This window comes from Pinus tabuliformis, chromosome X, assembly GCF_031772625.1.
Source record: "Pinus tabuliformis cultivar Carrire ecotype Pingquan chromosome X, CPIR1, whole genome shotgun sequence".
NCBI classification, from domain to species: domain Eukaryota; kingdom Viridiplantae; phylum Streptophyta; class Pinopsida; order Pinales; family Pinaceae; genus Pinus; species Pinus tabuliformis.
In genome coordinates this window covers 1,238,210,614-1,238,238,547 of record NC_142308.1, presented here as the reverse complement: position 1 = coordinate 1,238,238,547, position 27,934 = coordinate 1,238,210,614, and the positions used below count along the sequence as shown (strand labels likewise).

Sequence of the window (27,934 nt, the reverse complement as noted above, 5' to 3'; positions counted from 1 at the left end):
GCTGCTGGGCTAGTTGTCCCAGAGGGATTACACAATTTCTGGGAGCAGCAGGTGACTGCTGCCCAAAATTGCGCAATTTCTGGGTTGAGCAGCTATCCTGGGATGAATTGCGCAATTTTTGGGAGGAATATTGTCAGGAAGAATTGTGTAATTCTAGAGCCCAGTTGGGTGTCCAGTTGGGTTTGCGCAATTTCTGGAGGGAAGGCTGGTTCCCCTCTAGAATTGTGCAATTCACAGAGGGAGCTGCTCAATCAACAACTGACACCAAGTCCAGAAAGCGGCCTATGAAGGGGGTGGAACAAACTTGCATGCACAAGCTAACAAGACTCTATGAAACAACTGAAGCTGATGTGCTTGATAATGCAAGACATGCTGCTGAGGATGGTCGGTAGGGAGGCTCCAAAATGAAGCTAAGGAAAAATTTTGGAGGGTGGTTGTAGCCGCTATAACACTTGGCAACACACTGGTAGAACTCTAGCTCTCTGAATGGACCTTGTTCGTGAAAAGCAAGTCTAACACCTCTGGAAGTATTGTTCAGTTCTCAGTTCGTCTTGGTTTTCACACTTGCTTGATTGTAAGATGTAGCATCTGCCAAGCTCTTGGTCGGTCGACACACATTCCAAGCCAAGCCAACACAGTTTTTTTGATTGGGGATGAGGGGTATATTGGTGCACAAGCAGTATAGTCGTCAGAGTCTTAGTTTCATCTCTGGTGTTGCTCCGCTTCCAGCAAGTCTGGACAGTGCCCGACGGAGTCACGCAGGAACATAAGCATCGCTCCGCTGCCAGCGAGCCTGGTCAATATTCCGGCGGAGTTACTTGCATCACCTCTCTGCTCAGGAAGCCTTTCTCTTCTTTCGCCTTATTCATTTTTCATTTTTTTTCGAAAATTTTCACTTCTCATTTTTTATTTTATTTTTCCTTTTCATAAGAGGGATCCTGACTTATTGAGAGCAAAAGAGGTTGTTCCTTCAGAGAAGTAGTTTATATATACCTCTAATATGCTTGTTAAGGTTTTCTCCCTCACCTTACTCTACTTGACTGAGTTGACAAGGATTAACCCAAAAACAATCGACTAGAGTAGGTGATACTAGTTAGTGTGCAAGCATTGTGTTTTCACCAAGGTTCACTTCGAACAGTACGCATTTTCCATTGATGTATCATGGACTAAAGATAACAAGTTCTTACATAAGAGAGCGGACAACAAATAACCAAATGTTGGTAGCTGTACAAGTCCTCTTGTACTTTACCCAGCTTGTTTCAAGACTCACACACGGTTTCATGCGAAACTAAACTATGAGCGCAAAACAAGCAAACAAACATAACACAAAGCAGAAGCAGAAGTAAATGCGAAAGCAAAATGGAAAGCAAACAAACAAACATGCGAAGTAAGTAAGCAAAAAAGCTTGCAAGCAAACAACCAAAAGAAAACACTACTCCTACTCTTAAGCTAATGGTGCATGGGCCTGATCACGTGAAGTGATACTTCCAATGCAGCCACCGGTGCATTGGTTGACCCATGTTGGTGAAGGCATGGTCCGCGAGCAACCCAGTTGTGCGAACCAGCAAACAAGAAAGATATAACAATGAAGACAAACACACTCCATGTTTCAATGTGTCCACGGAACATGAGTGAGTGCAAGTACATGACATGCAGTTCGTGGACTTGTCACGGTGCTGTGCGACACTATGTGCAGTTGTGAAGCATACACATACTCTTGACTATGACATGCAAGCAAACGAAAGAAACAAAGACAACTTGCGTCATGCATGTGTGCTTGCAATGTAAGATTCCTCCAATGCATGAGCGATGGGATCGTGTAGTTCGAGTGGAGGAAGTATGATTTGTGTGAGATTGATCTTCAATGCATACAGATGAGTGATGAGGAGCCTTGGGTGTTTCAACAATTTCCTGATCGGAAGTGAAACCAACCTCAGGACAGCGAGGGCCTGACATAACCATCAGCTCGAGCTGAAGTGCCTCGACAGTCTAGGGGGTTTCGACTTCATCGTCAGATAGATCATCATAAACCGGTGGCTTCGAAAAATCAACTGCGATAGAATCATCATCATGATCAAATATGGGAGTAAATAGATCACGACAACTACGATCAACAAAATCAATGATTTCATTGGCATCCTCATGATCTGATGAATCAAACAGAGGGGTAGATGAGAAGCGGACAAATTCACCCTCTGTGTTTCTGGAAAAGGCAGATGAAAAGTCAAGTGGATTTTCAATGAATAATTTATCCTCTCCGCTGTTGGATGATGGACTGACATTTGGTGTGTCCTACGAGTGATCAACAATGGGTGCATCTGTAGATGAAGGTACACATGTGAAATCATGGATGGCAGGTTCACCAAAGATGTTAGGAAATAACGGAGGGGGCTCAGACAGAAGGAGTCATCCTTCGTCGAGTGTTGATACTCAAGCTCCCAGTCATACTCTTCATGAATGACAACGCATGTTGGTTGTGCAACACCAACTCCATCAATGGCCTGATCCTTGTTCACAACAAGTGTAGAGTCCGGAATGGAAGAACACAAGACAATATCATCCGGAGGATCATCTGAGTATGAAGACGGAGGTTGTGGTACATAATGCATATGACAACTTGACGGACTCACAACCAAATCTGCGCGAAAATTAAGCGAAGTGATGCTGGGAAGATGTGATAGTTGAACTGATGTGTGTGCCTGATCTCCTGCATCACTCTGCAGTGGTGGAGCTGTTTGATGAGGGGACGATAGATAGTCACTTGTGACAGTGACCGTATCCGTCTGTGATTGCGCAACTCCATCACTGAAGTATGCTGAGTGAGGCTTGGGCTCATATTTCTTCTTGGGATTGACATATTTGATAAGGCAATACTCGAATTTGTCAATGAGATATTGAAACTTCATCTGGCTTCTTGGAGCTTGAAACTGCAAAACACGGAAGCGCTGCCAAAAATCATCAGGCGATTCATGCAGAGCCTTCCGTTGTTGTAACAGTTTGTGGTCAAGATGTTTTGGATCAAAATGATGGAAAGTATCTTCAATGAGATCACATAAGTGCTCAAGTGAGTGCACGCTGTCAGCCGGTAGGTTGCACAACCACCGATGTGGGGATTCACGAAGTGTGTATGCAAGCAGCAGACTGGCCTGTTCGTTAGAACATCCATCTTCCTCATCAAGCATGGCAAGGAAGTCATGTAAGAACACAGGCCAGGCCACTTCGCCTTCACCATCATACGTGTATGTAGATAAGAGATCAAAAAACTCCCTCGTGATGTGGACAGGTTCGGCATGCGAAAAACATCGTGGAGGGTTGAGAGTGCAAGACTCCATGATAGATATGCAAAGGTTCAAAACAAGATGAGAGGACACAGTTTGTCATTTGGCCCTCCTTCTAGCGCCATAAATGTTGACGGTGTTGGACCCGCCAACATGTCAGGGGATCTCCCCAGTAAGAAGTCCAAATTAGACCTCACACCGTTTGGTGTAGGAGTCCAGCAGTGGGTCGTACGGTAATGCCTTGACCGAGATTTCGCATAGAAGCAAGTAAGATATATATGTTGGTAGCAAGAGTGTGACAGCTGCAGTAAGACAAGGAAGGCGCATGAACGGTTCTAATACACAGAGTTGGGTGAGTGCGCCCCTTGGAAACCTGTGATAGCACGCGACTTGGAAGGGAACACGCGAGCGAAGATGCATCACAAACTGGAAAGCGAGTTAGCTAACAATCTAAAGTGATGGTTAAACCAATCAACACATTTCAGTCAGTCTCATACATACTTATACATAATAGTCCATACATGCATGCATAAGCAAACAGATACATATACCATTTAGAGTAAACAAGATAGTTGGAATACAATATGACATATGCATGAAACGTGCTGGCTCTGTTATATTAAGAAGTGTAAGTTCCAGTCATACAATACATCCATGTCCAACCACTAGTTCCGATAGCGGAATGTTACAGCCACAACCGCTTGCTCCTCCAAAGAGATATACTAGCTCTGCGCAGTGGAGAAGCCAAGGCTCGTTACAATATTGTCCAAGCTCTCTCTAAGATAGTCTTATCGGAAGCTTGGCTGACCAAAAGCCTTTACAATGAGTTATGAGGTTCTATTTATAACAAAGGGTGGGGTGACCCTTGACATTCCCCTTTGTGACATTTCATATACCCTCATGACTCTTCATCTACTCTATGACTGTTACATCCAATTATCGACACTTGAACTTCCACTTGACAAGACGTCACATACAATGCACATGTGCCCATGTGAGACAAAATGGCTTGAGCAAGCCATGCAAGACATCACTGACACTCAGTCCGTTGTGATGAGACCAACTCTTTGACATGTTTGTGATGGTAAAGGTGGTGAGCTGATGCCAAGCTTGGTCGTCCGTGATGGTGTGCATGCGCTCCATGGTGACATGTTGCTGAAGCGAACTCTTGCCTTCGTTGCATCTCAGTGCATTAGTGTGGCTCTTCCATCCAACTCATCTACTAACATGAGCATGGTCTTCTTGGATGTGGTCGAACTGACAACATGTTGATGCATAGTGTCTGCGTTGATCTCCAAGCATGCGCTGGTCGCCGTGCACGTCAACTTGTCAAAATACATGTTCAGCTCCAGTTGAACTTGCTTCTTGTCTTTGCCTCGGTGAGTGTGCCAAATGTGTGGGATCGCATGCGTGCGCACAATGACATGCATGTTGCTGAATTCCCTTGCATGCGATCAACAACACTGCTCACCTTGTCTGCTCCGTGCCAGCTACTGGGATGGATCTATAACTTGTACGGGCGCAGTTTCATCCGTCTGTGCATGTTGCGCCCCCTGTTGTACTTGTTCCTACTACACTTCATTCTCTTGTCTATGCAGCTCTTGTTCTTCCTTGAGTTGCTGCTTCAGCACATGCTACTCCTTCTCTGCTCTCGCACGATCGTCTGGCCGCGCCATCACCTCATAGCCTCAATATCCAAAGTTGCTTTCATCACAAGTGGATCTGCTCGAGCTTGCCACTTTGTTTTGCCTCTGTGTTGTAAACAACCTTCCTCTTGCATTCGCCACATGTGGGTGTGCTACCTTTTGCTGCTGTTGATGGTGCTGCTTGCTGTGATGCTGATCGCTGTGATGTTGCTGCCATCTTATCTTGATGTCCTTGTCTACGAACAACTTGATGTCTTCATAGGTAGGCAAGCTCATAGACACTTGCTTGGCTGCAACCCACGTTGTGCTCTCAACGGTGTCCTTTGACTCTGCTCTCTTGAAGGCCATTGTACTTGTGCTGCTAAGAGGCAGATGAACACCTGCGATACCTGTGGACATGGCAACACTCATGGCAAGAAATCAGTTAGTCGAAAACCAAAACGAACTTGAGAACTGACTTGCAACATACCTGTGTGACTAATCATATTATGTGATCATACCTGTGTGCTGGGCGAGGCTTGCGCAATTTCTGGAGTGAAGGCAGACCCTCTGCTTTCGGAAATGCGAATGTGCCCTTGAGGTGAAAGGGGTGCACTCCAAATTTTCCCTTGATAATGTATTGAGGAATACTTTGTTTGTAATTGATCATATTCTAGAGTATAATGGCTCGTAAGTTCTCCACTTATGCTCAATTAGTAGGCTCTAAGCTGCCCCCCCAAGCCTCAAAGCCACAAAGAACAACAAGCACACAATCTTGTCAAGGAGGTGCATCTTTGAAGTTATATCTTGAAAATGTTTATGGAAGTAGTAACACTCACGCACAGATGAAGATGTGCCCCTTATTGAGTTGTGATTGGGATGTTGACCAAAATATGAAGATAGGACCAATAAAGTAATCCCCCAAGTAAGTTCAAAGCATGTTTATCTAAATTGGCTTCACCTTGAAGAAGAAATGAGACTTGGAGAGCGCTGTCTTTGAGGTGTTAAAACCATAGCCGTATTCTTGCTTTGGTTAACCACAAGTTGTTGATGATAACAAAAGTAGGCTAGGGCATTGAATTGTCTCTAATAGCCTTAGGGGGAGAATGCTAAGTGGACCACATCATGAATGAATAGAAGCTATGTCACATGGTTCTAGCTCAAATTCGATGAGGTTCACCATTTTATATATATATATATATATATATATATATTTACAAAAATAAATTAACATATTTTATAACAAGTTTCATATATATTAATAAATTTATAAAAAAAGTAATGCAATAATATTTTATTATATAAATGTAATATATAATTTTGCGTTCATACAAAAAAATTGTGATAAAATTTATAGTTATATAATAATATATCGATGTAATTATAATTTATTAATGTAACCATGAATTATTTAACTATCCTTTATTTATCTTTTATTTAAATTGCAAGTTGGAATTGGAAATTGGCCACTTGATGGAAATTGGCTGCTCCATTAATAACTTTGAATAGTTGTGCGAGAGCACGTTTCTTTTGCTCAGCACAATTCATAATTTGGTTCAACCATCACATTTTGTTTAGCGTGTACAATTCATAATTTCTTAAAAATCATTAAAATAAAACATAGTGATATGCAGACAAGTCACTAAGGTAACATTTGACTGTTATTTGTAGGTTTTCTTTTGAACTCCATTTAAAAATCGATGGTCATGCTAAAATGTCATCGAACGACACATTTAACAGTTGAGGTCCGAGGGAAAATTTTATACATTTCGTTTCACGCTATTCAAAAATATTTTGAAATATATGTCAAACAAGTCACCAAAGTAACGTTAGAGAGATATTCAAATGTTTTCAACGTAAAAATTGATGGTCATATATGTAATGACCCACCTATAAATAAAATACGAGTATTAGCATACATACGAGACCTCCATACGATAGCTACGTATGCATGGACCTGCATGTATCACACTATATATAAGCTAGTTACTACAAGAGGAGATATAAATTAAGGTAATGAATTAATACCTCACCAGAGTATCATATATATGATAAATCCTTAAAACTAACAAAAAAAAGTTCATTTTAAATGTACAAATTAAAATTTAAAATTTAAAATTAATAAAATAATAATATAAATTAGTTTAAAATTATAAATTACATAAATTAAATTAATTCATTAAAATAATAAATAAACTTTATTAAATCAAATCTGCGTATCCAAATAAAATCAACGAAATCAAATGAGATTTGATTTCATAAAAGTTACATGTAACAAAATATTGACACGGAGATGGGAGGAAGGCGGTGGATGAGGAAATAAAAGGAGGAAGGAAATCTTGAAAGGGGGAGGAGGAAAAACAGAGAAATTTTTAACACAGAGATACAAACACTCTTGAGTTTTGATTGTACTGGAGTTTTTGGGCACGGGGGATCAGATCGCTTCGATTGGAAAGCATTCTGAGACTGAGTACCCAGGTTGTACCCAGTTCGGCAGGGTGGTTTTGGCCGTTTTGGTAACGCAGCCGAAACAAAAATTGCAGCCAGAACAAGAATTGCAACCAGAATAAGAACTGCAGCAGAACAATTTGCAGTAGAGCTTCGCAGCAGAGCAGACAGGTTGGTATTCATTAGATAAATGAATTTAAATTCTGTGTTTAAATTACATATTTAGGTATTTGAATTAAGGGTTCTTACATCTGGTATCAAAGCTTAGTTCAAACTCTCGGACCTGTTAAGTTTGTTAAGATAAGGTTACAGTTGAATTCAAAAAAAAATATTATGCTCCAAAGTCATTTACTGAACTCTTGAGTGATGAAGAGACAAATAGAGGGATTTTATAGTGGTTGATTTTTACAATGATGTATTAGTTGGATAATTATAGTGATGTGAAGCTTGTTCTATGGCTCCCATTACAGTGAAAAGAATGTCTTTTAATGCAGACAAGGTCTCACTATAGGTCCTTATGTTTTTAAATTCAAATATCAGCCAGTGTAAGAATATGTCACTGTATTGATCTATAATGATATGACCCATACGTTATGTAATGTGTACACCATAGAGCAAAAATAACAAATCATTGTTAAAAAAAATTCATATATATAGTAAGTCAAAACTAGTAATACAAGTTTATTTAAGCTTCAGAAACAATTATGTGAGCCTCCTCAGTATTATATCGAATCATTATAATCACAGAAAGATGTATATAAGTATTTATTTATTTTAAATATGGCACATTGATGGCGATTTTAAAAGATGATTTCCTCAGAGAAGAAGCCAATGTTGGACAAGAGAATGATGGAAGTATTATACAATTTATCAGTGTTGAAAATATCGGTATCGGCAAATTATCGGCAAGGGTCCAGAAAATATCTTATCGGCAATATCGGCAAATATCAGCAAGCATAAAAAATATTTTTTTCAAATTTTTAAATATAGCCGATATTTTCAAAATATCGCGATATTTTGCCGACATTTTCCGATATTTGCCAATATTTTGAAAATATCGCGATATTTTCTCGGCGATATATCGTTTTGCCGAAAATATCGCGATATTTTCGAATATCGCCGATGTTATCAACAGTGCAATTTATGCCCAAAGAAGAACTGATAGACGGTCAAGGTCGGTGATTTGCATCTGCAACGACATAATTTCACCTGTTTGCAGTCATTTCGAAAGTGCCCAGAGTATATTTAAGTCCTTGCTGAACTGACATTATACCTTCTTCTGCCAAACCCTGTCTAACTTCTGGCACCACCGATAGATTTCTCAAAACCCCACCGCTGCCACACCTGACATCAATAGCAACCAGATTTTGAATCAAAAAAAAATTACCACGTCTACTAAACTACTTGCTGGAATTGCTTCAGCTGCTAAGCATGAGATTCGAACTTATTATGCTAAATACACACGCTTCACAGGAGTCTCACCGTTGTCCTAGAGTGAAAATCTCATAAAACCATAGTTGTCCGATAGCTTATGAGAATACCTTCTGTTCGTTGTTCCATTCTCCCTCCATCCTGAGTATTCTTGGTCATTTTGTGTGTTGTTGTCTATTTTACCGTAGGTGAATATTATCCTTAGCCACAGCGTAGCCTCTTCGTTAGGGTCAGTCGCTTGTCTCTCCAGATTGTTTTATATTTCCTTAAATAGTTTCATAGTCAGGGTGTAATTATGCAATGCAATACATTAAGCCGCAAATCTTACGGACCTGTTAGATTGAAACTATCAGGCCTGCATGCATTATAAAAGCCACGGTGCTCACACATCGTTTTTAAACACCTGACGTGTCGGAACTCATTTCTTTGGTGGCGCTTGGTGTCAAACGATGATATTGTATGTCTAAACCTTTGACGTATGTCAACCACCAGCGGATAGAGGAACATCTAAATCGAATGATTATCTTTCTGTATCTCTGCCTCATCATGGGGTTCACAAAGTATATAACAAAGAGTAATGATGTGTCACTTATATTCATAGTTTTTACTGATAGGGTAGTCACATGGTAGCATATCCCGGTTATAATCACCTATGACGTCTCGGTTAAGGCAAATGTTCCACCATAACGTAAACTATGGTGTATATATATATTTTATATATATATTACATATTATAACATAAAGTTGTAATATTATGTTTGTTTTATTTATGTTTATTTATGTATATATGTCATATAATACCACTAATCCAAGCAACATCAAGCTAAAGTAGCGCTACACACACTAAACACCAAGAGGAGGAGGACACATGAAACTATTAGTTCACTATGTGTCCTAATTTATTTATATATATATTTGTCATATATAAATAGGTGTATTAAGGTTAAGGGATATAATATAATTAATATAGAATATTGATTTAAAAAAAACTAAGGTTTATAAAGACCCATGCATTAGAATAAGTATTATTATACATTAGAATAGAATACCTTGCATTAGGACAAGGAGGTCACGAGACCACCCTCCTTGACCTTGGTACTAGTAAGACTTGCCTAGCAGGTAAAAATAGAAAAAAAACTATACCTGTTTGTAAATTTGAAATTTGAAATTATATGTTAAATCTGAAAGTATACCTCAAATTTTTACAATTTTATTATGTATACAGGAAACACTACGATGGTAAGGACATATCAGCGACGACGACGTGATCGGGCAGCATCACCATCATTAACACCACCACCGTCGTCATCACCATCTCCATCGCCACCACCATCACCGCCACCATCGAGACCATCATCAACACCAATTGCTCTAGCACTGGAGTTGACCGTAATAATGCACTCATTGGAAGCCATATTGGAAACATTAAAAGGGTCGACAATGGCTAAAACCAAAGAAGAGCAAACAAATCCAGCGGAACCAAAAAATTCTGAGTATAGACAATCAAAGGAAGATATTTCTAGGGAGCTACAGAAAATTAAACTCCCAGAATTTTCTGGAGGACGAGCTGGAGAACGTGCTGAGGCATGGTTAGAAGGAATGAACATATGTTTTACACTAAGAGAGTACTCTTCTTCAAAAACAAAAATTGCCGTATTTCAATTGAAGGAAAGCGCCTTGATTTGGTGGGGAAATCTGGAAAAACAACTACACCTCACAACGGATAATGTCCCTTGGGAATTGTTCGAGGAAAGATTCTGCACTAAGTATTTATCTCCATATTTTCAAGAACAACAAGCCGGGGCCTTTCATACATTAATCCAAGGTAATAAAACAGTGGAAGAATATGAAATAAGGTTTATGGAGCGTGTGAAATACATTCATTATTTAGATTCTAGTGAACTTCAAGCTGAACGCTTCATATTTGGGTTAAACCCTCGCATCGGGGCCTTGGTTACGATGTGGAAGCCATCATCAGTAGCTGAAGCGGTAGAATGTGGCTGTTATGCAGAAGAGCATCTAGGAATAAAAAAGGATGTCGGGCCAACAAAGCCTCTACAATCAGGGTTTCCAGGAAAGACTCCTTGAAACTTCTTCAGGGGAAGTAGCTCAAGACCACCACCCTATGGTAATAGATTTAACCCAAGAAGCGTAGGAGAAAGAGCTCCCATGGCAGTTAATACTATAGCCGCTGAATCATCAAACACAAGTCCATGGAAATCTCGTGGAACTGCTAATAGAGGAAGAAATACGAGAGGAAGCGGCATGAGAGGGCGAAGCTCTTTATCTAGAAACTCACAATATGATTCAAGAGGACCGACCCAAGTTAATTGTTGGGGATGTGGAGGACCGCATTTTCAACGTGATTGTCCAGAAGCTTCATCAAGTATATTGCATAGGGCAGGAAAAGAACCAATACCAAATACCCAAGGCAATCATAGAATCCATGCAGTAGTCAACAACAATCAAGCAACACATCAATCCACTGTAGTGGAATCCTCAGGTATTATTAATGGTATAAAATTCAAAATCTTATTTGATACTGGTGCCACAAATAGTTTCATTTCGTCATATGCATTAAATAAATGTGGGTTGGAAGTGTGCAAACAAAATGATTTCAGACATGTAGAAATGGTCTCAGGAGAACTCCAATCCGTAGACTTAAGTGTGGAGGAATGCAAAATTGATCTAGGGGTCTGTTTGACTAAATTAAAAGTTTATGTCACAGCCCTAGGAACTTATGACCTCGTCATAGGTATGGATTGGTTAGAAGCTCATCAAGCTTGGGTAGACTATTACTGAAAAAGAATTCTTGGTATAAATGATGAAGGAGAGACGATCCAAATTCAAGGTATCAAGAGAAAAGTATCTTTACGCTACATATCAACAATGCAAATGAAGCGTTGCTTAAGGAAAGGTTGTCAGGCATATGCAGTTCAAGAAGTAAGTAAAGAAAAAGGACCATCCTTAGAACAATATCCGGTGTTAGCCGAATTTCCAGATGTATTTCCAAAGGAACTACCAGGATTACCTCCTGAAAGAGAGCTAGATCTCACAATAGAATTGAAACTTGGTACTCAATCAATCTCTAAAACACCTTATAGAATGACAACTCCAGAACTTAAAGAATTGCAAATTCAATTGAAGGAACTATTGGATATAGGACACATACGGCCCAACATTTCACCTTGGGGTGCTCCTGTAATTTTTTTCAAGAAGAAAGACGGTTCCTTAAGATTATGCATAGATTACCGAGACTTGAATCGAGCTACAGTAAAGAATCGGTATCCAATGCCTCGAATTGATGACCTCTTCGACCAAATGAAAGGAGCTGCTGTCTTTTCAAAAATTGTTCTATGATCAGGCTATCATCAGTTAAGAATTTCGGAAAGCGATATTTCTAAGACTGCATTCCGAACACGCTTTGGGCATTATGAATTTACTGTGGTACCATTTGGGTTGACTAATGCACCAACAATATTCATGAACCTTATGAACAATGTTTTCCGCAAATATCTTGATCAATTTGTACAAGTTTTCGTAGATGATATTCTCATTTACTCTAAGAATGAGAAAGAGCATGAAGACCATTTACGGATAATATTATCTTGCCTTAGAAAACACCAGTTATATGAAAAATTATCCAAGTGTTCTTTCTTTCAGAAAAATATTCATTACTTAGGTCATATCATATTTGGTGAAGGAATTTCAGTAGATCCCGAGAAGGTAAAAGCAATCATGGCATGGCCAATATCGAAAAATGCACATGAAGTGCGAAGCTTTATGGGTTTAGTCGGTTACTACCGAAGATTTGTGGAAGGATTCTCTAAAATTGCAAAGCCAATTACAACTCTTCAACGTAAAGTTGTTGAGTATGAATGGACTGAGGAATGTAATAAAACATTCTTTGAACTCAAAAAACTGCTGACCAGTGCACCAATCTTACAACTCTTTGATATGGACAAAGATTTTACTGTATGTACTGATGCATCCAAGCAAGGATTAGATGCAGTATTAATGTAGGATAGAGGAGTAATAGTGTATGTCTCAAGAAAATTAAAGCCTCATGAAGAACTCTACGCCACTCACGATTTAGAGTTAGCCGCTGTAGTACTAGCTTTAAAGATATGGAGACACTATCTAGTAGGACGAAGCTTTATGCTCAAAAACGACCATCAAAGTCTACAATATTTGTTTACTCAAAGAGACTTGAATGCTAGACAAAGACGATGGAGTGAATTTCTAAGTGAGTATGACTTTGGAATATCTTACATCAAGGGAAAATAAAACGTAGTGGCAGATGCTTTAAGTAGAAGACCTCAAATATTTTCCCTCATACCTATCAAAGTAGATTTAAGGCAACGAGTACTAGAACATCTCATAAGAGATAGCTGGTATTTAAAGGTAAGATCTAGTCTTGATAGTAAAAAGTCAAAAGAACCTAAGTTTGAGGGGTATGAACTAGAAGATGATGGAATCTTGCGATTTCATGGAAGGATGTATATTCCTGATAATGGGGATCTTCGAGACACCATCCTTAAGGAAGCCCACAGAGCAGTGTATTGTGCACATCCCGGGGTTAAGAAAATGTATACTGATACCAAGAAACTCTTCTTTTGGCCAGGCATGAAACACGATATTGTTCAATTCGTTGCAAAATGTCTTGAATGTCAGCAAGTGAAAGCTGATCATTGTCACCCAACAGGTCTCTTGCAACCTCACGACATTCCTATGACCAAATGGGAGATAATTTCTATGGATTTTATCGTCGGACTACCTCTCACTCCACAAAGGCACAATGCCATTCTGGTTGTGGTGGATAAATTAACGAAAAGCACCCATTTCATTCCCGTAAGAGATACTTACGAAGTTGCCGACGTAGCTCGAGTATTCATAAATGAAATTATCAGATTTCATGGAGTACCTAAGAAGATCATATCAGATAGAGACTCACGATTCACTTCAAGATTTTGGACTTGCATGCAGTCAACCTTAGGAACTCAACTAAATTTGAGTACAACTTATCATCCTGAGACTGATGGGCAAACAGAAAGGGTAAATCAAGTACTAGAAGATATGTTGAGGATGTATGTTATGGATCAGCAATCACACTGGGAAAAGTACTTATCCTTAGTCGAATTTGCATACAATAACAGTTACCACAGTTCAATCAAAATGCCTCCATTTGAAGCATTATATGGCAGACCTTGCAGAACACCGTTAAGTTGGGACAGGTTAGAAGATCGGGTGATAGTAGGGCCAGAATTAATCCAAGAGATGGAGGAACAAGTAAAACAAATTAGACAACGGTTAAAAGAAGCACATGATAGACAAAAGAGTTATGTTGATGCCCACAGAACTGACAGGAAGTATGAAGTAGGGGATCAGGTTTTCGTCCGCATCAAACCAAATAAAAGCACTATCCGATTCGGAAAAGGGACAAAGTTGTCACCCCGATTTATCAGACCATTTAAAGTCATGGAAAAAGTTGGACCTGTCGCCTATCGTCTTGCACTGCCACCTGTATCTGTATTAAGGCATTACATAGCTGACAAATTTCATAACCTTCAATGGAAGGAATTGCAGGTATTGGACAAGGGAATCATTTCGGTCGAACCATTACGTATACTGGAACGTAGGGTTCGACAGCTCAGGAATCGTCTGATAGACCAAGTTAAGGTCTAGTGGGACAAGTATAGCCCTGGATCGACTACTTGGGAAGATACGGAAATCATATGTCAAAAATACCCCAACTTGTGTCAATTTTGAAGAACTTTAAGCCATATTTTGTATATATTTACTTTACTTTAAATCAGATACTCAAAACCATTTTGGAAGGATCACATAGAAACATAAGTTTTTATGTTACTGAAATATGATATATGTTATTTGCTTAATTCTATTGGTACATGGATACCAAGATGAAATATGTTATTTAAATTAACTTTACTGAGTTATGGATACCAAGATGAAGTTCAATATTTGATTAACCTTGCTATAAAATCTAAATCATGAATTATGATAGGAATTAAGATATTATAAATTTTGCTTCATTATGCATATCGATATAATAAATGAGATAGAAATAAAAGAATGATTACAATTTCAATATGAAAGCCAATAACATGAGCAGGACATGACCAAATATGTTATACTGGAGATAACAACATGTATGAGCTATACAGAAACTGTTTATTTTATATATACTGATGCATATGTTATAATATATGGACAAGTGTTTACGTTGCAGATAGCATTGTTACCAAAACGACCACGTGATGACAAAAACTTCAGTACAATTAAGACTCAATGAGGTTCCATTAAAGAGCATTGACTCAGGTCCAACTAGGAGGGCTGGAGGTATTGCCCACCGTGTTTACGTTGTAGATAGCGTGACCACGTGATGACAAAAACTTCAGTACAATTAAGACTCAATGAGGTTCCATTAAAGAGCATTGACTTAGGTCCAACTAGGAGGGGTGGAGGTATTGCCCACCGTTTATCCTCCAAAACTTGGAGTCATGGGAGGACTGTGCGAATCACGCTCCCCTAGACGTGTGATGATGATTGCCAGATGCCTACTGGGCAATCAGGTTGATATAATCGACGCTGATACCCTTGAGAGCCTATGAATGGTTAGTCAGTATAGCTGATGCCATGGCACACTCTAGTAGAGGACGGATAGGATGGAAGCGGAAGAGATTAGGAAGGATAGGATGATTCTAGAGTAGCTTGGGGAACCAACCGGGGTAGAACATGAATATTATAGTTGTAAAATCTTAAAATATTTAAGAAAACAAATTTTAAGTACCCATATAAAACGAATTCAATCTTGAAATATAAAGACTTATATACTCACATTAATCACTAATATATGTTAGAAAACCTAACTTTGGGATGAAGTTTTTGGAAGGAGGGATTTATGTAATGACCCACATATAAATAAAAACGAGTATTAGCATACATAGGAGACCTCCATACGATAGCTACGTATGCATGGACCCGCATGTATCGCACTATATATAAGCTAGCTACTACAATAGGAGATATAAATTAAGGTAATGAATTAATATTTCACCAGAGTATCATATATATGATAAATCCTTAAAACTAACAGAAAAAGCTAATTTTAATTTACAAATTAAAATTTAAAATTAATAAAATAATAATATAAATTAATTTAAAATTATAAATTAAATAAATCAAATTAATTCATTAAAATAATAAATAAACTTTATTACCCCGGATGCGGGTGACACGATGGCTGAGAATGAGGTGCCACATGGTCACCATGGGCGGCCCCAAGCCTAAGACTCGCATTTACTGCGATCCGCCGCCATGGATCTTAAGCGTGGGTGCAGGTGCGATAAGGGACGGCAATTCATTGCTCTGTCCGGGTTTCAAATGCGAATTCAGAGTGCAGTTATGGCATGCGGAGTTCGAGGAAGAGCAGAGGAGCATAAGAATGGTGAGGGAATGGAATGTAATGTGTTGGGTCGAGCTCAGATTTCGGAATTGGGTTTATGGTCGACGGCTCACAGAGCTAGTGCTCACGTCGCCCCTTTGGCAATTGACGGTGGTTTCAGGTCTGCAAGGGTGGGTGAAGGGTGTTTCAATCTCTCCAACTCCTCTTATCCTGCTCTGTTTCGTTCTCCTGCTATCAGTGGAAACATGGTCAGGCCTCGACAGCGCCTTCTCAGCCGTCGAGGCTCTAGCAGAGGCGGGTCCTCTCGTCCCTCAGTTGCAACTCCCCCTTCCCGCTGCTGTCGATGTCTATGCCATCAAGTTGCAGAGGCCCATCCCATCCAGTCGAGCCATTTCCTGGACTCCAGCAATCCAGATTCGGACTCGGCTCCGTTACCTGCGTTTGGAACTGCAGTCTTCTCCTTCAGCAGTTCCCAGGGCAATTCTCGCATCAACGCCCATGTCTCGGTCCTTTTTCTTGAAGAACCGAAGGAGGAGGGCGAGGAACAACCCAGCACAAAGATGCACCAGGCTGGAAGCTCTAGGGATGCTGAGGGTTTGCCAGAGGTTAGCCCAGAGCCTGCTGTCATTCCACCTTCGACTCAGGCAGCACCTTCTCCAGAGAAGGACAAGGCCGCATGGGACTCTCTCCCGGAAGGTATGTGCTGGATCATCGAGGAGGAGCCGGACGAATAGTTGTCCGTTCGCTCAGGTTCTCCCCTTCAGACGCTGCTCAGGTTCTCCCATGATTTGCTACGTTTGCTACAATGGCTTACTGTATGTTTTGGTTGTTTCTGTTTGGTTCGAGAAATATCCTGTTCAATGTTTGTCAATGCCCCTGCAAGGGATCCTTATGAAGGTCTTCTTTTTCTTTTTTGAGCCCCTGCGTGGGATGTCAATTTCTGCTCTTACTGCACCTCAACGGTTTAACGCCCCTGCGTGGGTGATTTGTCTCAGTGGTGGTGCCCCTGCGTGGGTGATTTGTCTCAGTGGTGGTGCCCCTGCGCGGGTGACTTGTCTCTGTGGTAGGGCCCCTGCGCGGGTGATTTGTCTCAGTGGTGTGGTCCCTGTGTGTGCTGTTTTTTTGATCACTGTCAGTCCAGAGTGCCATCCATGGCCTCTGGCAATATGACCTCATGACTGTAACTGTTTTCTTGTTTATGTATATAATAGAATAGCATAGTCTTAACGAGAAAAAAAAAATAAACTTTATTAAATCAAATCTGTGTATCCAAATAAAATCAACAAAATCAAATGAGATTTGATTTCATAAAAGTTACATGTATCAAAATATTGACACGAAGATGGGAGGAAGGCAGTGGATGAGGAAATAAAAGGAGGAAGGAAATCTTGTAAGGGGGAGAAATTTTTTTAACACAGAGATACAAACACTCTTGAGTTTTGATTGCACTGGAGTTTTTGAGCACGGGGGATTAGATCGCTCTTATTGGAAAGCATTATGAGACTGAGTACCTAGGTTGTACCCAGTTCGGCAGGGGGGTTTTGGTCGTTTTGGTAACGCAGCTGGAACAAAAATTGCAGCCAGAACAACAATTGCAACCAGAACAAGAACTGCAACAGAACAATATGCAGTGGAGCTTCCCAGCAGAGCAGACAGGTTGGTATTCATTAGATAAATGAATTTAAATTCTGTGTTTAAATTACATATTCATGTATTTGAATTAAGGGTTCTTACAATATACGCAAAATGTTGATTTTTGGTAGCATCGGATGTGCTCTAGCCTTGAAATTTGGAGGAGAGGCTAAGGTACATGAGATCTCCAAGACCTAGAAATCATTTTGAAAAATTCCATCAGGATGAAGAATTATTTAAATAATTAATATTTTTTAATAGGTTCCTAAGTCTAAACTTAGGAAAATAAAAATATTAATGGGTATTAATACATATAAGGATGAAAAGCTTCTAAGAGACAGGGATCAAGTCTGTTTTAATCTTAGCTGTTGATTAGGGACTTAATCTCGGCCGTTGATTCATCAACAGGAAAAGTATAAGAGAAGACTTGAGGGTCATTTGGAGACACACCGACGGATACTCAGTATCTCAAGGAAATTCAATTCTCAAGGAAGAGGAGATCGATTTCAGAGGGAGTTGGAGGGTGGAGGAAGAGGAGGGCTTTAGCAGCAGGTAGTGATCGAGGAGGAGGTGACGTAAGGTCAATGGAAGACAACGCATAAAGAGAGACACAATACAAAGGAGAGACGCAGGACCTACGTAGATTGATGCAGAGGGACGCAGAGCCACTCAGAGCCACACTGGGTCAATCAGAGTGACGCGGGGGTGGCGCAGAAGTGGGAGCAAGGTCTCCAAAGAGTTAGATAGTCTCAGAGGGAAAGTCTTAGGTGTTTTCTTTTAGTTTCTTTGTAAAATCATTCCTTGTAAAAGCAATCGCTGCTGAAGATTAATAAAACCCTCATGTGCTGCACCGGTTTTCCTGCATTGGGTTTTTCCGGGGGCAATTGTCCAAAAATCACTGTGTTGATGTGATTGATTCTTGTGCATGTATTTTTCTTTGGGTAATTGTGTGATAACTATAGTAGAATTTATTTTAATATTTACTGAAGGAATTTCGTAAATAACTTATTGAGAATAATAAGTAGGTGGAATAAATTAGTTGCTGCAGTGATAGAATTTCAGTTTACAATTTTTCACACCAAATGGGCCATCAAAGGGCACAATTAATGTTGGAGGTTCGAGTGCAGATTTAATACATCTCATCTTCTGTTATTGAGGTAACAGAGGAAGTTGAACTGAACACCTTAATTACAATCGAACCTTAGTTGAACTTGAGCCACATCTAAAATTTATTTAAGGTTCGCCAAACTTCGAACCCCAACGTTCAAGTTTGGCGAACCCTGTGACACTGAATAGTAGTAATTGTTGAGAAATCAAGAGGCTTACGATTTAGATTAGATTTCTCTTTCTTGATAATTGTTTGTGAAGTTTGTTGGCCTTTTATTAATCTTTATTATGTTCTTTCATCAAACAATTACCAAAAACGTAAACATGAAGATCACAAGAAAACTAATGAACACAAGATATAGGCTCCAAGCCAGGCCAAAACCCCTCCAAGGGGAAAATCGAGAAAAAATATTTTCTTATAGAATTAGATCAAAGTAAGATATCCAAGACTTCAACCTTCTAGATTCCAAGTCAAACCCTTCTACACAAAAAATCCATCAATAGCAAGAGACCAACAACAAATCTTAAACAAGAGATATGATAAGGCAGAACTTCCAAAAACCCTTCTTCAATTTCAGACTTTGGCCCTCCTGCAAAATTTCAGAATCAATCAAGTGAATTGTGTGTCCAAATGAGCTCATCTCATCCTCTATTTATACTGTCCAGAGGGGTTCAAATAGACATGTCCTTTGGGACAGGGCCGACTTGACATATAGAGGCATTTTTGACCCAAAATTACATATAGAATTTTTTTTTCTCTTTTTCTTTACAAGAAGTCCAATGAGGATTTTGATTCAACAAATCCTATAAGCATGATGAACATTCTTAACTAATAAAAATTAATAATAGTAATTTTTTTTCTTCTCTTTGCTTGTACATAAAATATACAATGACATAAGTACATGGATCATTATGAATACCAAACCTAGTTACATTTTCCAACAGTATATGTGATCAAGACATGGTGTAGGGGATGCCCATTATCAATGATGAAATGTAATCAAGTTGTGGTGTAGAGGGCACTCCTCATCATATATGTTTTACTTGAGCAACTCCTCAAAGCTATCAATCTAGATCCCTTTTTAACTCCCTGGGCCATTCAAAATTGGGCCATTACTATTTCATAGAGTGTCACGATAGAGATAATGAATGGCTCAGGATGACAATGTCATTCATCCTCTAAAGTAGAGTGTTTTTGGGCACAAAATCAAAAGCCTTCCTAAAATATTAAATACAACAAAAGGCCTTTACTTGAAGAGTGAGGATACGTTTTCATGGGTCTTTATTTGCTGTAAAAGATGGGTAATTTGTCAGGTCTGTCATTGTTTCTCCATGTGTCTATTATGCTGCCAGGTTAAAACAACTGTCTTTCTATCTGTCAATGTTGGGTCTTTTGGGCGGTTTTTTTGCTCCTGGTATGCTCTTAGTTATAGGTCTGCTACACATTACTTTTTTTTTCTACTTTGTTTGGTTGTCTTGGGGATGCCCATCATCAATGTACAATGACATAAGTACAAAGATCATTATGAAGACCGAACCTAGATATATTTTCCAACAGTATATGTGATCAAGACATGGTGTAGGGGATGCCCATCGTCAATGATGAGATGTAATCAAGATGTGGTGTAGAGGACGCCCCTCGTCATATATGTTTTACTTGAGCAACTCCTCAAAGCTATCAATCTAGATCCCAAATAAAGTTGGTTAGAGGGACCCCTTTTTAACTCCCTGGGCCATTCAAAATTGGGCCATTACTATCTCATAGAGTGTCATGATAGAGATAATGAATGGCTCAGGATGACAATGTCATTCATCCTCTAAAGTAGAGTGTTCTTGGGCACAAAATCAAAGGCCTTCCTAAATTATTAAATACAACAAAAGGCCTTAGAGGATTGTTTCCCAACTTTTGAGATGATTACTTGAAGAGTGAGGGTGTGTTTTCATGGGTCTTTATCTGCTGTAAAAGACGGGTGATTTGTCAGGTCTGTCATTGTTTCTCCATGTGTCTATTATGCTGCCAGGTTAAAACAACTGTCTTTCTATCTGTCAATGTTGGGTCTTTTGGGCAGATTTTTTGCTCCTGGTATGCTCTTAGTTATAGGTCTGCTACACTTTAATTTTCGTTTCTACTTTGTTTGCTTGTCTTGGGATATTTTGGCTGCTTGGCTGCATGGTTTCTTGTCTGTGGGGATCTATCTGTCATGTGCTGCATTCATGTTGTTACATTTTTGCAATTTTTTTATGGAATTTGAGCCTTGACAGATTAACTGTTTTGATGTACCCGTAAAATCCTATATTTGCTGTGTGCTTCGATGGTTTCTGGCTTTGTAGGACAAGTGCTTATGGCATTCGACCTACCTAATTTCTTTTTTTTGTTTTCCTTTTTTTATTTAACTTCAATTTTATTTTTTTTCCTGGATTTTCCTTTATTCAAAATTCAGTCTTTTTAAATTGAAAATTTCACTTTTTGAAATAAACGAAAATTCATTGCTTTGATATCATGTTTTTTTGTTTACTTTTTACGTGGTTGCTCAGCTTCCTTGTAAGGTTGCCATCCACGAATTTGACTTTATAGTGTCTACAGGCTCATGTGCTCTGATATTTCTCTGATACCATGTAGGAAATTAGGATACATGCATGTGTTGATAAATTCACTAATATTTCTGCGATATGCTGAAAAACCGTGATTTTTTTTGGCCCAAAATAATCGCGATTTTTTCCTTTGCTGATTTTTTCCAATTTTGAAGAAATGAATATATTTTGTATTTTTTAATATTTGCCGATGTTTCTGAGAAGATGTTTTCTGGACCCTCACCAATTTTTTTCCGATGCCAATTTTTTCAGCACTGATTCATGCACGCAGCGGTGCATCAAGAGAGTAATATGACTAAACTTTGTAATGCTGCACCTATTCATTTCTTACACACCTGTCTCACTGTACACTATATATTATTGAGTGTTATGACTCTAACAAGTTTATTTACTAATTACTATGGAATAGATCTCCAAGTAGGCAGATCTAGACTCTCCTTATGTGCCTAATAAGCCTGAAAGAAAAGACCAAACAAGCCAAACAACAAATATAGTGAATGCAATGAAATCAGATGCATTTACATAACACCCAATGTATGGGCTTTCCTTCAATTTGGACATTCCATGGTCATGCATATGCCAAAAGCATTTTCATCAAATCTTCATAGATGAGCCTAATTGCTCTTGAAATGCCTGTTGATGCTCTCTTATGTCTTGACTTATATTTGTTTCTTTATTGCAAAAAATTTAGGTCATTTATTTTTATGGATCTCTTTGGGAGATGCATGAGCATAGGGAAATGGACATTAGTGCTTAGCAAACGGGAAAATGCCAAAAAATGATTTGGGAATAAAGGTCCATTGTATAGAATTAGTAGTAGTGATGTTATCATGTAGCTAGCACGTACTTTCATGGATTTTTCGTAGGACTCCATATTTCATGTCAATTTGATTAATTGGGAATCCCCAAATTGGCCAAATTATATGGGAGAAGCTATGTCTAGGTTGGGAAAGGGTTGGTTGCTAAGCAACGAAACCAAGAATATTTTAACATGTAGGAAGGGCTACCCGAAGGTTGAAATAAGTTGAGTGTGTCCATTGGGTTTAGAACTTTAGACATGTTATTAAATTAGGATGAGGGACCCAAAGAATTATGTGGGACACCTAATTATAATTGATAAGCTTATTTGGTGAATCTTGTTTATTTATAATCTTGACTTGATGTCATTATTATCACTATATCATTCTTATTATTATGTATTCAAGTGTGATTGAAAGGTCATGTTCCTTTCACTATTTCACTATCTTAGAGGGCTTGCACCTGTTGTATTGAACTACAGTTGGGCTTATTGCATACCTTTAGGCATATTTGTTTGTTTTTTGTGGAGGCAAATATAATATTCAATCCTAATTTGAAACATTATCTCTAAAATGCTATCAAAGCTAGGTTGTTGAGACTCCACGCGATGAATTTGTGAGAATTATGTCCACCATGAGAAAAATATTTTTTGGTAATGGAACATAGCCTGGGGCTGTTGGCAGTATATCCAGGATCAGCATTCAACTCTAATTTAAGGGGAAGGCACATTGGAGAGCTGATCCTTTTGGTGATGCCAGATACTCAGTCTTTGTTGATTTTACAGGAATTTGGCACTACCTAATAATCACTGCACTGTCCATAGTTTGGAATTTAGGGTGCAAACATGTTTTTGCTCATGAGTTTGGTTCACTCAAGTCTTTTTGTTGTAATTAGCGGGAAGAGGTACATATGCAACTGTTGGCCAAAGGCTATCTTCTGATTAAAGATGTCAATGAATTAGATGCACATGTTTATTCATATTTTATTTCTGCTCTAATGGTGCTGTGAAGAGGATATGATTTTCGAATGTATATACCCCTCTGCCTCTGCTTTTGCTTTTGTAAATATATCTCTGAATACAAATTTAAAAAAAAATTGTCAACGAGATATGCATTAGTTCATTCCATGAACTCCAGATGTAGAATTTATAAATTTGAAACCGTAGTTTGTGACGAGATGCACTGCTTGTCCTAATAAAAGAGATTTTCCTTTCTGCAAGAGATGACAAGTTTCAAACGTTGATACTTGATTGCACATTGTGTGCTTTGGTGCAACTATAAATTGAAACTAGCCGCAAACTTAGATGAAAGGTTAATATCAATGGTCAGATTACAGGTAAAGTGGTATCTAGTGAACTGACCAACTCTTTCAAATATGTTTCAAGAGTCCTCTCGGGTGGATGTCTCTGGTGGAAAGCACTTATCCTATGGTAGAATTTGTTGAGATGACTTTTCTTCTTGATCAAGCAGTTTTTACTGATCTGTCTTCCAGATGGATATTTCAAATTGGACCTACTATGATGTAATTCTCCATACCCCCAGACATATCAAATATTATCATCACTAGAACTATTGCTTACATTAGTTGTTACTAGTTAGGAGCAAGTTTGCAAACATCGTGTCGGCAAAAATATTGCCGAGGGTCTGGAAAATATAATATTGGGAACATCGGGGAAAATATCAGAAAATATTGGCAATATATATATATATATATAATTTATTTTTTTCAAGTCTTTAAACATCTAGGGCAACATCATTAAATATATGCATCCCCACATAAATATGAAAAGGGAAATGATATATAATATGTGTAAGATGTCTAATGATACATCACACACATCAACACTGAATAATGTCTCGAGTCCCGAATCCAAAGCCTCAAAATATCATCAAAAAATATAATAAATGTGTCTTATCATCATGAATCATCTACAATGAAATGAGATAAATAAACTAGTGATTTCCTGTGCCTCTTTTACAGGAAAAGCTAGTGACTCTAGAAATGTCTCTTCCTTTATTTGAAGAAGGCCCTGGGGCTGGCATTGAACTTTGACGTCCTCTAGAAGAAGAAGTAGAAGCTAGACTCTGACATCCTTACTGGTGGGCTGGTGCTACTTCCAAGTCCAACCCCTTCTGTTGGAGTCCATTTCTCATTTATATAGCAAGTAAGGGTGCATACAACCAAAATAGCACCAGCCCACCGGTAGAGGACACTAGAGGTTGGACTCTTTCGGAGTCCATTTCTCATGTATATAGCAAGTAAGGGTGCATACAACCAAAATAGCACCCAGAGCAATCCATTTCTGACCAAAAATACATCAACCACGAGGCTATAAATGGCCTTTAGAGTCCAAAAAAATCACGGTACAAAAAATAACTACATTCCATCAAAATCATTGCCTATATTGGATCCTCATCATCAAAATATCACAAGCATTAAAATAAAATACAAAAAGCTTAACATGCCAAATCAGTGAGTTTTTACTAGGGTCATGGCAAAGGAGTTCAACAATTAATGCCACCAACATTGAGGTACACAGAGGGCTTGGTGCTCCTGATTAATTGCAATTTCCATACCCTCATACATGACAGAATGTAATGGAAACATTGCAATCATACCGATATTGAAATTCTGAAAACTGTTAAGTCTGCTGAATTTTGATTTAGGGGAGTTCAATTTGGAGTTGGAAGGGTTAGTGTAGGGTTTAGTATTGAAGGCTGTATGGCAGCCGTAAAGCAAGATAACTTAGGGGTATCAAATTAGAAATTGAATAGGAATAGAGTTTATTGAGGTTCTGTTTGAGGCATGGCTCTGGTTCTGAAATCAGAAACGTGAATAAGCAGAAAGTTCAAAGTACATATGGTCAGCAATAACATTTGGGCAAATGTTGGCTGGCAGTTGATAGCCTTGAAGTGGTAGTTGTCTTCTACAATGCATCTGAAGGCATCAATTAAGAAATGAAAATATTTTTGGATTATGATTGAGGCACTTATTTAGAATAAGAAAGCCCAAATTACATTAGTCAGCAATAACATTTGGGCAAATGTAAGCTAGGACTTGATGGCCTTTAGGGTTGTCCTCTACAATACATCTGAAGGCAGAAGGCATTGATTAAAAGGTGAAAAGCTCTCGGGAGCATCATTAAGGTATTTATTTGGTGGAGTAAAACACAAATGCAATTAGAAGGCAATGCAATCATGGATGCAGCAAGGAGAGTTTACATTATGTGTACTGGTCATGCCATGCTTGATGCATATAGATATGTTTATAATATATATACATTTTTATGTACTACTGATTTGCAATTGTAGGTTGTCGTTCCAACATTTTTCCTGAAGTTTTTATAATTGTTTTATATGAAATGTTCTAGGATCATTCTTCTTCCAGGAAGACATTCCAAAGATCTATAAATATAAGAGCATAACCTAATGTCCCTGTGAGCACGCTATAAATTCTGCAAGCCCATTTCTCTTTCTCTGATAAAATGCTTCCCTTTTTTGATAAAAAAAAACTTTACTTTCTACAATTTAAAATTGTATTTGAAATTTGTACTTATCAGTGATTTTGACTCTGCCTCTTTCCCTTCAACACGTTGTGTTTACTCAATCTGCATGTGCAATACTTTAATACTATTCTCTTGCGTATTTTGTGATTGAATATTGGTAATAGGTGTTCCTAAATTTTCATGAGTGCAAGCTACATAAACCACAAGCTTGTCATGAGGACTTGTTGAAGCATTTTTTTGTTAATATTTTTAGAGACTAGAGGTCAGAAATTTGAGTGATTTTTGATGATGAATTGGTATTTAGTTTTTAGAGTAGTTTGCCTGTTAATGTTTACTTACCACGATTTAAGTTGATGATTTCAGCTATGAAGCTACTACTTCTAAACGTAGCCGTAGTCTTACAAGGGAGCTTGCCACCAGTGGTCTGGCATCAGTTTTCTTGGTATGTGCTAGATTTTCCTGTCATTTCTTTTGTGAACTTACAACTGTGTTATTTGTTAGGTCACAGGTGCTAGTTTACTGCAAGATTTTTCTTAATTATTGCTTGATTGGAATATCAAGGCAGTTGATTATTTCATTTTTGTTCAGTTCTTTTGTAATTTTCAAATTCTTCCATATAAGTTCTAAAGACAGCTTCTTATTTATTTTCAGGGTTTTGGATCCCTATTTTTGCTTTTAGCTACAGGCGTCTATGTATGAGTCATACCGTAAAGCTGGTTTTTAGGTTGGATACCAAACTGTGCTTTAAAAAGCATGAGCATTTGATGAATTATGGGATTACTTTTAACCTGGCGGGAAAAAGCTTGTCAGTTTTTCTTTAGTTCAGTTTCTGGAGATCATGTTATTGTTATTTAAATCTTTTTAGGAGTTTTGGAGTTTTAAGATCCCAGTTCGGCTATGTATACGCGATTATTGTGAGAATCAGATTTGTTAGTTTGATTTAATGACATTGTAGTTTGATTTTATGCCCATGCATTTGTTGTATTATAAATGTTACTTCCAAGTTATTGCTGTATACATAATCCCATATATTTGAGTTCTGCATTCAATTGTTCCCATGGCCAGACTCGTTTCTTCATCAAATAAGGGGGTTTTATTAGAGAAGTGGTATTCCAAGGGATGGTGCTTTAAAACGCTGCTTTTCCTGCCCCAGCTGTCTTGGAAGATGATTATTTTAAGAAACAGATCTGTTAGTTTGAGTTAATGACACTATACTCAACATTTTTTATGCCCATACCTTTCTTGTATTATAAATGTTCCTTTCCAGGTTATTGCTGTACACAGAGTCCCATATACTTGAGTTCCACACTACAATTGTTCCAATGGCCATACTGATTTCTTCACTAAATGAGGAGATCTGATTAGATAAGCAGTATTCCAAGGGTGGTGCTCTAAAACACTGCTTTCCTGCCCCTGCTGTCAAGTTGGAAGGCAAAATGGACCTTCTTAAAAGAAGCTCAGTATTTTGGTTTTTTGTCTCGGTTCATTTCTAAAATAAGCTTCTGATCTTTGTTCCTCAAATAAGGTTCATCTCGTGGTATGCCATTGCCCCATTTTTATGTTTCTTGTCAGTTATCCATGTTCTTGACCAAATGACTTTTCCTTTGATCTTTTAGCTGTACTTTTTACATGTTCATAGAGGATCAAGACCTGCAACACATGAATGTGTTTTTATTCCATGTTTCCATAATTTCATGCAACGATGCTAAGAATTACATCTGTAGTTCAGGATATTTCCAATCACTTATAATCCATCGCTTTGACTCTCTTACATGGCCAGCTTGGTTGAAACAGCTGTTTGAGTTCTTTGTTATAAAATTGATTGTAGTGATATGGGAAAAGAGTAGTAGCATGAGTGTGAATGCGCTTATTCAAAACTGTGCCTTTCTTTGTATTGTTTGTGAGTACGTACATTATTAAAGGCTTTTGAAAAAACTAGAAACTGAAGATAAGTATTTTCTAGATACTAAAAGGATTTTCTTGCTAAGTTATCCTAAAGGTGGATCTAATCTTAAGATAAAGTTCTTTCCCAATTATTAAAATAGACAGGCCTCCTAATTTAACATTCCTTTTGTACTCTTGCTAAGAAATG

The 27,934-nt window shown here is 38.4% G+C and overlaps 1 protein-coding gene across 1 annotated transcript in view; it reads left to right on the top strand.

Annotated features, from left to right (window-relative positions):
- The window catches only part of LOC149144441 (uncharacterized), a 47,936-nt gene extending 21,129 nt beyond the window's left edge, over positions 1-26,807 (top strand). The window contains exons 3-4 of the mRNA XM_089447194.1: positions 26,206-26,284; positions 26,494-26,807. Of these exons, the coding sequence (XP_089303320.1) occupies positions 26,206-26,284; positions 26,494-26,541 (127 nt within the window). The 3' untranslated portion in view covers positions 26,542-26,807. The remainder of the gene's footprint in view (positions 1-26,205; positions 26,285-26,493) is intronic.
- Positions 26,808-27,934: the final 1,127 nt, after the last annotated feature.